This window comes from Oculina patagonica, chromosome 3, assembly GCF_052425735.1.
Source record: "Oculina patagonica isolate OP01 chromosome 3, crgOcupat, whole genome shotgun sequence".
NCBI lineage: Eukaryota > Metazoa > Cnidaria > Anthozoa > Scleractinia > Oculinidae > Oculina > Oculina patagonica.
This window is the reverse complement of record NC_135760.1, coordinates 14,963,119-14,976,367: the sequence shown is the minus strand read 5'-3', so window position 1 is coordinate 14,976,367 and position 13,249 is coordinate 14,963,119. Positions and strand designations below refer to the sequence as shown.

At 40.9% G+C, this 13,249-nt stretch overlaps 1 protein-coding gene and 2 non-coding genes across 3 annotated transcripts in view; all 3 read right to left on the bottom strand.

Annotated features, from left to right (window-relative positions):
* LOC144646848 (uncharacterized) overlaps positions 1-13,249 on the bottom strand; it is a 54,187-nt gene that overhangs the window by 14,683 nt on the left and 26,255 nt on the right. The window contains exons 25-39 of the mRNA XM_078506542.1: positions 12,883-12,912; positions 12,319-12,794; positions 11,615-11,780; positions 11,211-11,243; positions 9,988-10,614; positions 9,316-9,384; positions 6,945-7,583; positions 6,140-6,193; positions 4,950-5,600; positions 4,436-4,480; positions 3,550-4,188; positions 2,823-2,885; positions 1,441-2,073; positions 589-630; positions 157-328 (exon numbers count right to left, since the gene is read on the bottom strand). Coding sequence (XP_078362668.1) covers positions 157-328; positions 589-630; positions 1,441-2,073; positions 2,823-2,885; positions 3,550-4,188; positions 4,436-4,480; positions 4,950-5,600; positions 6,140-6,193; positions 6,945-7,583; positions 9,316-9,384; positions 9,988-10,614; positions 11,211-11,243; positions 11,615-11,780; positions 12,319-12,794; positions 12,883-12,912 — 4,339 coding nt within the window. The remainder of the gene's footprint in view (positions 1-156; positions 329-588; positions 631-1,440; positions 2,074-2,822; positions 2,886-3,549; positions 4,189-4,435; positions 4,481-4,949; positions 5,601-6,139; positions 6,194-6,944; positions 7,584-9,315; positions 9,385-9,987; positions 10,615-11,210; positions 11,244-11,614; positions 11,781-12,318; positions 12,795-12,882; positions 12,913-13,249) is intronic.
* Trnak-cuu (transfer RNA lysine (anticodon CUU)) lies at positions 6,341-6,413 on the bottom strand. Its single transcript has one exon. It is a non-coding gene; the product is annotated as a tRNA-Lys (tRNA).
* On the bottom strand, positions 7,660-7,732 carry Trnak-cuu (transfer RNA lysine (anticodon CUU)). The gene has a single exon. It is a non-coding gene; the product is annotated as a tRNA-Lys (tRNA).

Here is a 13,249-nt window from a genome sequence, read left to right as displayed (position 1 = left end):
CTACTGTAAAACTATCTTTACATCAAGTAATGTCCGAATGTTGACTGGTATTCCACACTTTTCAATAAAAATATAGCAAACGAGAACCAAATCAAGATGTACTAAAATTTGGTGGTAACGAAGGAACACTTTTCTCTGTAGCATCACTGCTCTTACCTGTAAAATCCGAAGACTTTAGAGGGGCGCTTGGAATAAGACACAAGTCCAATCCTTGCTCGTGGGAACGACACTACAAGTTTTTTGATGAAACGGAGAGTGCGCTGGAAATTACCGGAGCTTATTCCCCCGCTCTCCACTAAGAACCCTATGTCCAGTCTCTTTCGGGATACTTGAAGAAACAAGGAAATGCATCAAATTAATATTAAACAACAGCTGTATAGGACAACAAATTTCAAAAAATCTGTTGTAACAGTTATGTTGCATTGCGTGTTTTACTTTTTTTTCCGTGAGCGGAATTAATAGAGCGATTACACGAGTTGCAAAGGTTTATTTAATGTTAATTCTGAGGATTGGGCATCTCTTGCAGTTATGCACTTGTATTAATTCTTTTCAAATGCCAGCTTAAATATTAGTGGAGTTAAAACTGACCTGGTCTAATTGGTTTGGGGGTATAAGTTACTGGTAGACGACCTGTAAAGAAAAAAGAAAGAAAACAATTAACCAAAAAAAAAAAAAAATAAACCATACGTTCATGGGCGTATTATATGCTTCGTATATTAAGAATTCTTTTTATGACTTAAGCATACATGTATCTCTAGATTGACAATTTAGCTTTAGAGCTGCTATCATATAGGTTTGTAGTGGAAGCTGCCATTTTGATAATTTTAAAATTGACTACTAAGGAAGAGAGAGTGAAAATGATAAGGGATTTGAATTCACAAGAAAGAAATTCAGAATAAATAACATTAAAGTTCATAGTTATAGAATCTGAAAGGCAACAAAAACGCTCCCCTTACCTGAAGTGTCTTTGTAAGCGGGGGGGGGGGGGGGGGGGGCTGTTAAGTGGCAGTATTTTTGCGAGCTCACGTCGGATATGAGATAGGATAGCCAAAGAGGCGCGAAGTGTCGAGTTGGCCAAAACTATCTCTTATCCAACAAGCGCGAGTGGTCTTATTGTTTTATTAACACATCCAAGGAAATTCAATTTTTGAGCTCCCCGGCTGTTCCCGTTGACGAGTGTGCCTACCAAATTTATGCCCAATGGTATATTTAACAATTATTCTACGAGCGCGCGTTGGATATGAGATGGTAGATAGCCAACGAGGCGCTACGCCCCTCGTTGCCTATAACGATTTTATATCCAACAAGTACAAGTGTATTGTCTGCCTATAACGATCTTATATCCAACAAGCGCAAGTTTATTGTCTGTTAACCAACCAAAACGCAGGAATTGCAATATACCATTGCTAGTTTTTAATAACACCTGATATCCCATCTTACCTCGTGTTTTAAAGCACATCTTCTTTCTCATAGCTATCTGTCTTCCAGTTAGAGCCGTGTTGTAGAACTGTACGCAGGCCATGCGTCCCTTGAAAAACCTAACTCCCTTAATTTTGGCTCCTAGTCTGACTGGGAAGTTAGTCGCCAATCTAATTTTCCCGATAACCTTTCTTTTGACCAGTCGATTGTTCACATAAAGTCTCGCCACGCCTGTTTTTCGCTTGTACGTCGCGGTGATGTAATTCCAGCTTCTGCGGTATATTCTGGTTATAAGCGGCGACGTCAGGCGGCGACCGCGGCGTCGGACAAACCGCACGAATAACTGCGTGGGACTAACCATCCAAATTTGCACCCCCTGTCCCGTAGGGTTATAGTTTACAAGTGGTCCTGATCCCTGGGGGTACACCCACAGGGAGATTGTAATGGAATTCACTGTGTCCAAAGGACCTTTGTTTGGGAGTTGTATGAAGCTGTTCGGGCGGCCGAAGAATTTATACGAAGATCCTCGTTTTCCGTCGGGTCCTCGAGCTGGCCTAACGCTGCCGATGCTTGCCGGAGGGTTCTTACGAGCACTCATGTCTCGGCCTTTCGTGGCGGCGTTCAGTGGGTAGACAGCCACGGGATTATATGATGCTGTAGATACAAGGAAAAGAAATTCACAAAAGATAAGTATAGAGCGATTTTCACTTGAGTGTCAAAAGCAATTTACGTTTGCTCAGATTTTGCATCACTACGCTTGGTTATTGGTTTAAAAATCTCGCACCACTTTCTCGGCCAATCAGAACTAAAACCACAACCAATCGTATCTCGCTCGCGCACGTTTTCCGCGCTTCGTGCCGGCTACATGTATTTGCTTCAAGTTTTGATTGGTTCACTGGATTGTCTGTGTCTTTTGTGATTGGCAAGAGTAATTACTGTGGTTTTGGTTTTACGACACTCAATTGAATACTGCTCTAACATAGAAATAAACTAATGATGTCGGTTGCATTCACTTATTAAAGTTATGCCAAATAAAGTTATGCCTTAGCATGAAGCGGCTTAAAGTATTGCTTATCCCCATGGACGGGGCGCTAGTTCATCGCAGGTTACTCCCCAGCACTCTGTTTAGTTGCCACAACAATTAGCCAGCACCCATCATATTCCTGGGTGGAGAGGAGGCACTGAGAAAATTAAGTGTTTTGCCCAAGGACACAACAAAATGACCCGGCCAGGGCTGGAACCTGCACGGCTCGATCCGGAGTCCAGCGCACTAACATTAGGTCGCCGCGCCTCCCACTTCATTAATTTTGCTAGTCTTATATCATCTAAAGCATTTTCGTTTTCTATGTGCTTTAACGTAAGCCACTTGGCACAAGTAAAGGTGTTGTTCAAAAATAACTTACGTCGAGGAGCAGTAGGTCGGGTCGGTCTAAGGGTTGGCCGTCGAGGAGGAGTGGGTCGAGGAGCTGGAAAGTAAAAGAAAAACCGATGAGTTGTCAACTATATGTTGTGTACATGTAGTAATAAATGTTGTATTATGCAGCATTTCCAATAAGGGCGTACTGCTAATAATCAAAAAAGGTATAATTTCAGCTTATGTCAATGCAATATTTGCGCAATTGTCCGGCGTCAGATATCAAGTTACGCGGAAAGAACACGCTTTACCGGCTTTATCGAACGTTTTTTATACACGTTTACTTTAAGTCCAGTTAAATAATCATGATATTTTTAGTTTTTAAATTTTTAACTTTTAAAACTTCACTCTCTGCATGTATAGATATTTTAGCTCAATAGATTAATTTAGTTAGGTATTTTATATTTTATTTTTATATTTTAGCATAGTGATTGTAAAGCGCTATGAAAGATTAGCTAAATAGCGCTATAGAAATGATGATGATGATGATGATGATGATTATTATTATTATTATTATTATTTTGCTTTCCTGAAACTAAGACTTTTTTTAAAAACTGTGGTTTGCGTTACGCACGGTCAGAAGAACTACAATCACAAAATATGTGTAACAATGTAAGAACTGGTTCGCCTTCTTAAGAACTAAAGTTTAAGAATTGACTCGTTTATTTCAGTCGGAGTACCAATGAACAAAGAAATATCGACGCCTTACAACTTACCCGCTTTGAAACATTTCTTAGCAGCACGCCGCACTTGCGCTTTCGTCAGCGCCTTCGAATACACTTGCAGACAGGTCACTCTTCCCTTAAAGTAGCGCTTATCCCCAGACCTCGCTCCCAAACGCACGGGGTAATTGGTGGCAAGACGAATTCGACCGATAAACTTTCTAGCAATCTTCTTGCCATTCCTCCACAATGCCGCTGTACCGGTATTCCTGTTGTAACTTGCTCCAATAAATTGCCATTTTCTTGGCTGTATGGCTCTGCTTCTCACCGGCGAGGTGTATTTGCGGCCCTTTCGGCGCATAAACCTGGCGTATAATGTTCTTGGAGAACTTAACCAGAAGTGGACTCCGCGGGCGCTAGGGTGGTAATTGAATATTGGGCCTGCGGTCCCTTCAGGGTAAACCCATGCCAGCACCGTCATGGAGTAGGACGTATCGAGAGCACCACCTCTCCTGTTAGGGAACTGAATGTAACTGGTCCGTTTACCAAGCAGTCTGATTGAGCCACCTGGCCGACCGAGTGGGCCTGGAGCTGCACGAACGTTTCTGAGTCTCGCTGTTGGGCTCCTCTTTCTAAGGTCCCTTCCTCTAGCGCCTTTATTAAGCGGGAAGAACGCCCTCGGTCGGGGAAGATCTGAAATTGTTTGTAATGTAAATAAGATTTTAATACTTATTCTTTTGAATCCAGTCAATGATGATTCTTCAATATGTGTGATCATGTTTAAATAATGGCTCTAGGTGTCTGTCTTACAACAAAATCAATCCAAGGAGAAATTATATCAAACCCTCTATTTAGTAAAAATAAAATCAATTTTCTTAATCTTTAATGACACATCGTACATTTTTTTCATGAACAGCCTATATAATAATATGATACTCACACACTGGCCTTCCTGAAGATGGGCGTGGTCGAAGAGGACCTTTGGCTTTAAATTTTGGAAAAAAATAAAAGAACAGTATTAAAAAAAGCAAAGCAAAGCATACATTTTCTTTTCCTAACATTTTACAAAAGGATACGCTAATAAATTTATGTTTTAATCTACCGTGCATGGTATTGAGACTTGCAGGAACGCTTTACAAGAGCATTGGCAAAGAAATAAGAAAATTCCCTTTTACCAAATGCAGTTTTGTTAAAAATAAATCAATAAATGACACGTCTTGTGTAGTCTACGTTACATTTCACGTTGAGTCTGTTTTTCGAATGAAGCTATATAGCGTGGAATTCAGTCGTAAGGCAAAGAATTTCTTTCTAGACTTACACAAGTTTCTCTTAGTAAGTAAAAATCAACAACAACCGGAGACATGCGCATCGCATGGATGTACAGCTATTTTCTGACACATTTTTATCTCGCCCGTTAATATCTAACTCGACCTGTGTCCCGATATAGCACTTACGTTGTTTAAAGCAAGTTCTCTGCCTTCTTTGTATCTCTCTCTGGGTAAGCGCGTAGTTAAACACTTGGAAACACGAAATTCTTCCCGAGTATCGGCGCCGGTCTCCAATCTTTTCTCCCATTCTGATTGGGTAGTTGGTAGCCAATCGAATCCTTCCAATATTCTTTCGCGCAACTTGATAATTATTGATCCACAATCTTGCCATTCCGGTTTTTCTGTCGTAGCTGCAACCCACAAACTGCCAACGATTCAATCGGATTCGTTCGCTTCGTAAAGCCGCCGTGTAGCGCCGTCTTCTCTTACCGCGTTTACCACGCCGTGTGAAACGTACCATTAACATTCGTGGCGACTCGAGCCAGAAATGTACGCCCCATCCATTCGGGTGATAGTTTGCAATGGGTCCAGGCTTACCTTGTGGATAAATCCACGCCAGTAAGGTGATAGAGTCCTTTGTGTCCAAAGGACCTCTATTGGGGAACTCAATGAAGCTGTTACGCCTGCCAGTGAAGCGATATGCCGTACCTTTTTGACCATCGGGACCAACAGCGGGATAAACGCCGCGTAATCTCGCGGGTCGGTTAGCATTACGGGTGATTTCTCGTCCTCCGTCGCGAGCACTCAGTGGATACACTGCTACCAGTTTCTGACAAGCTGTTGGTTAGATAACAAATATTATTCATTTGCCTTTATAGAAAAGCAAAACAACATGAAAGTATGAAGTGTGAATTGAAAGCAACAGTTAAACATTCTAAATTTTCGGCGAAGACATACTGATGGCGAGGAGCGAGAATAGTTTTGTAAAGTCTTTACTTCTCTTTTACAGGATAGTCGATGTTGGTAAACAAGATTTCGTTAAAATAAACATTTGTTCATTATTTTCTTCTAGATTTATTTGTTTTCAACAGTTTGGAGCGTGAAAAAGTTACACTGACATCGTCTAGAACTTTCAACCTCTTTTCAGGACATGATTGTTCATTATTATTTAAGGTTTTAAAACTATTTCAAATGAAGGATTAAAAAGTTACTGATTTAATAGTAAATAGCTTTTCTAATAAATTATATTTTAAACATCTTCTCTGCCTCTTTAAAAATGGATTCTTTAAAAAATACGAAAAATGCTAACGAAATACATTAAATTTCTCGATACTTAACCAAATTACAAAGCTAGAAATGGTGTTTAATTTACTTACGCTTGGCACTTGGTTTGTACGGAGGCTTTACAGTTGGTTGAATTGACGGCTGACCTGTGAATAATTTCATTCATATTTGAGTTAAAATAATTATATGAAGTCTAAAATATATAAATTAGTTTGTCCTCTTACACGAGTTTTTGCTGCATGTCAGTTTACGTTCGTGCACGACAAAGAATTTAAAGAAAAAAAAAAGAATCGCGCCCAACGTGGGGCTCGAACCCACGACCCTGAGATTAAGAGTCTCATGCTCTACCGACTGAGCTAGCCGGGCAACTGACGATCCATAGATGTTATTTGCATTACCTTTTTCTTTGTTCTTTTGTTAATAATACATAATACACTTTGTTTGCCCCCAAATTTTGCATAAACTATTGTTTTCAAATTCTCTTGGGAGGACTGCATATTTCCAAAACAATAGTTTATGCAAAATTTGGGGGGCAAACAAAGTGCATTATGGGCAATTGGAAAATAGAGAATGAGAGATTTTTAAACTTTCTGGGTTCATTTTGAACCACTAGCCAAAAAGTAAGTAAACTCGATAATAGCCAATAATTGCACTCAAAAAACGGCACGTGACCGAGCTAAAATCCGTTTGGCCGGTCAACATCACCGGCAACTATCCAAACAAAAGAACACAGCTGAGGCTGTGAAACGTAAGCAAACAAAACTTCAAGTGACTCGTGTTGCTAGGGCTTTTATACCTCTTCCCGGCACGCCATGATGTTCTATGTTTCACACGTGCGCGAGTTTGCCGGCTTCACGCTCATAAAACAATATTATTTTAGTTTATTAAGCAACCCACCTGGAGCTCGGAAACATTTCTTCTCCATTTTCTTGACCTCATGGCTGCTTAGGGCTTTAGCGAAGAACTGTAAGCAAGAGACCCGGCCACGGAACGACTGCTTGTCGCCTGGCCTCGCTCCCAAGTATACATTGTGATTGGTGGAGAGATCAAAATAACCAATCTTTTTACGCACAACGGGTTTACTGTTAACAAACAGCGTGGCAATACCAGTGGCCTTGTCATAAGACATTCCAAAGTGATTCCATTTCCATGGTAACACGCCGTCAACGCTCACCAAATATGGTTTTTTCTGACGTGTTTGCCTTGTAACAAATTCAGCAAACACCATGTTACGCCTCATCATCCACAACCGGACGGCAGGACCTTTACCTGCAAACTGAACGATGGGACCCATGCGATTCTTAGGTAATACCCATACAAGGACCGTCATGGCTTTACTAGTGTCCATTCTACCCCTGTTCGGAATCCTTATGTAGCTGTTTGGTCTTCCAGTGAATTCGTACGCATTTCCGGGGCGCTTGTCGGGCCCAGGCGCCAGTCGTACTCTACTCAAGAAGGCGGGCGGATTCCTTCCAAGTTTTTCAATTCCTCTGTACCGCTTGTTAAATGGGTACATAACAACTGTTTTGGGAGGTACTGTGGAAAAATATAAAAATAATACGATAAAAGTGCAATAATAAAAAGGTTCTCCTGTTTATTTCAAAAAAAATTGCGCCCAACGTGGGGCTCGAACCCACGACCCTGAGATTAAGAGTCTCATGCTCTACCGACTGAGCTAGCCGGGCTGCACACACGAATGCGGACACTCGAATTGCATTTAATTATTGACTACAATAGCAGATCGAGCACGTGATCACCCACGTGATCTTGTTTAAACGGTCTATGTAGAGGGTCTGGATAGGGTTAACTGACAACTGATAAATGGCCACAATTTTAAATGACAACTGACATTTTGTACCCCCCCCCCCCCCCATCCAGACCCTCTATGTAATGTAAAAACAGATTTTGGGATTATTGTGCTTGATCTTTGCGGTTAAGCGCGAAATACCAGACGCTCACCATGTGCCAGTGAGAGGCAGATCATATTTTACCCTAACCCCCTTGAGTGTCTAGCGCTTCGCGCTTTTCTGGAAAAAAATAATGTTGAATAATAGCCCGCTAAGCCTGGGTGGAGACTGTCCAAAATATTCCTATGTATTGTATATTGATCTACTTGTCCTCCTTCGTTTTGTCTCTCATCTTAGATTTATCTAGTAACCTCCTTTAACATACCGCACAATTGATTAGCTAGTTGTTTAGTCAAAATCATTCCTCACTGAAATGAAGTTTAACGCATTCTACCCAACGAAGAGAAGCAATTACAACAACTCGGTGAATTAAGGTCGCGCAGGACCCTTGAAATCATTATGTATGTATTTATTTAAAGAGTATGCACGAACTGCGACGACTGAAGCCGACAACAAACGAAATATTCATGAGAATGTTTTTCTTAAAGTTCTTTGTACGAGTAATTAGACGGTATTGTTCTCCGCTTTGCGTACCGTGCGCTTAAACAAAGCGAATTATCATAATTAGATTCACAGCTGCGAACTATAGCACAAGACGGTTGTAAACATTGACTCGAAAGGTCTTCGGAAGCGGAAAATCCTGCAATTTTGTGTCCAAGTTTTCTCCGCCGATATAGAATTTCAGGAGTTGATTCGCGAGGAACATGAACTTGGTGCACTCTATTGTGTTATGACAAGAGCGAATTTTGAAATTTCGTTCTCAAGTTGAAGATAGCACTTTTCAAAGTTTAGTTTTCACATTTTTACTCTCTTAGAAGCAGATAACTTCTAGCAGTTTTTGAAATCTAAAATTTCGTTCTTGTCATAACACAAAATAGGTTATGATTCATCACTAGTTTATATAATCTTCTAATTCGGTGCGCTATTGTAGCTGAAAACTTGGACACAAAATCGCAATATCTGCAGTTAAACTTTTAAGAGCCTGTAACATTACAGTAAACGGTCATCTGTCAGTAAAAGGACAATCATGATGTAATTCCATCATCCCTTAATATCCTTGATAAATTTTAGAGGAATCGATGTTCAAAATCTAGCAAATTAAAGCTTTACAAGATAGCACTCCGTCAAGAAATTTGGCTAATGAATTTATTAATGAGCAAGGGTCCTGCGCGTTACCTTAAGTAACTCTGAAGGCGCTAACAGATTTGAAAAAATGCGCTTCGCAGCATTTTTCCGTTGCATTTTTCAGAAATCGGCCGAGAACGTTGGAATAAGACTGAACTGCCCAGTAAGGCTTAATCAGTACTTGCTGTTCGTCAAACCCGTTAGCACAAAAAGACGAAGAAGACATTTTAACTTACGTGAAGGAGCCGGAGTTGGTGGTGGCGGAGGTGGAGTGGTACGAGGTACCACGGGTTTAGGCGGACGACCTGAGTTTAAAAGAATAACAATTAGTCAACTTTTAAAAAGTGCTACGTTTGAGTCGTTTTAAATCTCAGGGATCAGAGAATACCAATGACTACTCGAAGACTACTCGTTAGATTTCGGAAACATGAACCAACTAGAGTGTTAACAATATAAATAAGGTGGAAATGGGGGAGGGGGAGGGGGAAAAATGAGTGTAAGCAAGAAGTGAATTATTAAACTTGTATTAGAGCGGTTTTCACTTGAGTGTTGAAAGTTAATTTCGTTTGCTTTGGTTTTGCATTTCTACGCTTAGTGATTTGTTTAAAAATTTCGCGCCACTTTCTCAGCCAATCAGAACTAAAACCAAAACCAATCGTGACTCGCGTGCGCACGTTTTCCCGCGCTTCGTACCAGCTACATGTATTTGCTTCGCGTTTTGATTGGTTCACTGGATTGTCTGTGTCCTTTGTGATTGGCCAGAGTAATTACTTTGGTTTTGGTTTTACGACACTCAATTGAAAACTGCTCTAAGGTGACAAATTCCAAGCAAAACATTTTGTTTAATGTACTCTACTTCTTGTTAACATTCCTTAATTACGACTCATCGATTGAAATACGGTACTCACGTCTAATACATCGTTTCATTGCTCTCTGTATTTGTTTCTTCTGTAAAGCCACTCGATAAAGCTGTACGCAGGCGACGGCTCCCTTGAAGTTACGAGCATCGCCGATCTTAGCTCCGATCCTAATCGGTCCAATCGTTGACAGCCGAATACTTCCGATCTTCCGCGAGGCCACTTTTTTGCCATTCACCCACAACGTCGCATATATTCCATCGTATGTCGTACCGACAAAGTTCCACGCCTTTTGTTTTAGAGTTGCCTTGGTAACTGGAGGAGTAGGGGCACCGCCTACCTTCACGTAACGAACAAATAGCGTTTTGGGGTTTGTGATCCATAGATGGGTCTCCCAAGCAGGCCCTCTGTTGTAGTTAATGATCGGACCTGCGGGTCCTTCGGGTTTAATCCAAGCGAACATGGAGATGGCGTTTGATGTACGTAGCTTGCCGTTGTTCGGAATTTCAACGTAGCTGTTTGGAAGACCAAGCAGTTTGACGGCGGAGTTTGGTCGACCATCCGGTCCTTGCGTCAAGCGGACATTATTGAACAGGGCTTTAGGTGCCTTGTTAGGGCTTCTATCTCGGCCCTTACTGATTGGGTCAAACGGATAAAGTCCCATGAGCATTGGTTGAGCTGTAAAGTAATAAACATATTAAAACAAATTAACATCAAAATATGCCCAAGTAAAACAAGTCAATAATAATTCATAGCTGACGAAACTGTCACGCTTCATGAGCGGAAGCCTGTTTTAGACTTTTTTGGTTTTGGCTGTTATTTCATTGTTTATGTATCTCAATTTTTGTTTTTTTCAAACATTAAAGTTTAATATCGTTCGCCTACAAAGCAGCCAACTGTAAAGCAGAATGTAAGCAGCAAGGAACTGAGATATTTTTTGTGCACCTTTTTGAGAAAGGGAGGAATAATGCTACGATTCCTCTTCGTGAATATTTCTATGAAAAGGCTGGTATGATGACGTCTAAACTGTATACTTTTGACAACTGCTTTGACATTCGAGTAGTAACGAATTCAAGCAACATTTTAGCCCATAACTGACTTACTCCCAGTATCTCGTCAACCCCAACAATTCCTAAAGTTTTATTTACACAATAGGGTGGGGAGAGGCACTATGAGGGTAAAGTGTCCAATATTGATCCCAGACCTCTGGCCGGCGCCTAACAACTAGGTATCGATTCGAACGACATTGGACGTACATTCATACAACAACATACCTGGTTTAGGCTTTGGTGGTTTCGGATTCGGTTCTAAGAGGAGAGATAAAGAACATTAGAGTCAGTATTCAGTAACTGAAGTTATAACGAAAGCAAAATATCACGAACGTTTGCGGAGACATTTGCTGTCCAATGTTTCATTGGGAACCAGAACTTAATCTAGTTAAGTTTTCGGAACAAATAAATATTATTGCTTTGTAACAAAAGTATCTATTTTGTTAAAATCTTCTCCAATCGCTTATCATCTTTTATGTCGAGAGCATGTTGCTTATAATATATTTGTAACTCATTCTTTTTGTAAGCTGGGTTTGCCTGTTTTTTCATGTCTGTTAATTTGTCTGTGTTTGTTGACCAAGTTTTAAGTCATATAAAAAAAATATAAAAGACAAGCTAACAATTCTTACTTCGCCTGAAGCATTTCCTCTTCTGTGCTCGGATTTGAGGCCCAATTAAAGCTTTTTTGAAGATTTGTAAACAAGAAATACTTCCTTTGAAGATCCGTCTATCATTTGGCTTGCGTCCCATGACAGCGGGGTAGTTGGTGGCAAGTTTATAACTTCCAACACGCCGCTAATTGAATAAAAAACATTCACATTAGTTACACGGACTCATTATTACTAGGCACTAATCTGATCCAAGCTGCAAGTTTGCGGAAAAGGGAAAAATGCAAGGACGAAAATGGAAACGAAGGAGGGCTCTCCTGAACCCTCTTCACGGGTTGTCAATCGATCGTTTTTTACGCAAACACAGCTTTGGAGCCAACCACAGGCCGAATCAAGAAATAATACGTCAAAGAGAGTCTTAGAGAAACAGCGAGGTAGCAAAAGAATTTTAATACTGCAATTTAAGTTGCTAGCAAAATTATTGCAGAAACACTTTTAAGGGAATAGAGAACAATGCTTTTTCCAAAGCTCTGGAAAACGATGATGACTAAAAAAGAAAACTATTGAGTCAAGCCGCGATATTACACGTTGTAAAACATTAGTAGATATTTAACGTGTCCAAGTCTCAGGTCTGTACGGTATTCCGTACTTGAGTTATCCGTCAAAATGTCCCACGCAAATTTAGAGAGCACAGTGAAAAATTTTTGCCGTGTTTGGTGACTTGCCTGAGCCACAGGGAAACCATTTCTCCAGATGGTTCCAACTCCCTTCTTTTTATCATAAGTAACCGCCAGGTAGTTCCATCGTCCCATCTTAATATTACTGCTCCTTATCGCTTTCACAGTCTTGCCAGAGCGGGTGGAGAATCGGACGAAAAATTTGCGTTGGCCAGGTCGTCCCACCACCCAGACGTGGACTCCACCCCAGGTCTTGGGCTTGTAATGAAAGATTGGTCCAGCGCTTTTCGGTTTCACCCACACTGTAATTGTTATTTCGTTCACTGTATCGATTTTTCCATAGTTTGGGAATGTCACATAGCTGTTCCTGCGACCAGTGAACTTTATGGCGCCCGAGGGTAGACCATCCGGTCCGGTGTCTGGCCGCACCTTGCGAAGTCTGGCTCGCGGGTTCTTATTTGGAGAAATGTCTCGTCCTTGGAGAACACCACTGAGCGGGTAGGTAGCCACTGGCTCTGGGTTAGCTAAAATTAAGAACACAGAGTTATAATTGATAAATATCATTAAACAACGGACACCTAGTCGTGATGGTGATAATCTGTTGCAACTTACCCGTCGAAGGTGTTCCTGGAGGTGTTACACCTGCAAGAAGAACGCAAAATGTGGATTTGTTAAGTCAAAAGCACAATTTTATTCAAAGGCATTTATCCAAATTTTATATTTTTCTTTCTCCCTTCCTTCGTCCCTCTCTCCCTTCGTCCCATCCTCCCTCCCTCCCCCTCCCTCCCTCCCTACCTCCCTCCCTACCTCCCTTCCTTCCTTCCTTTTTTCCTTCCCTCCTTCACTTCGTTCTTTTGTTTATAGATAATTTTGCAGTTAAAATTGCAAATATTCTTTCAGAATCACGAGAATCGAAACAAATTATTTTTCATTCAAAAACGGCGATTCATCAAAAAGTTTGACCTTAAAAAAAGAGTTT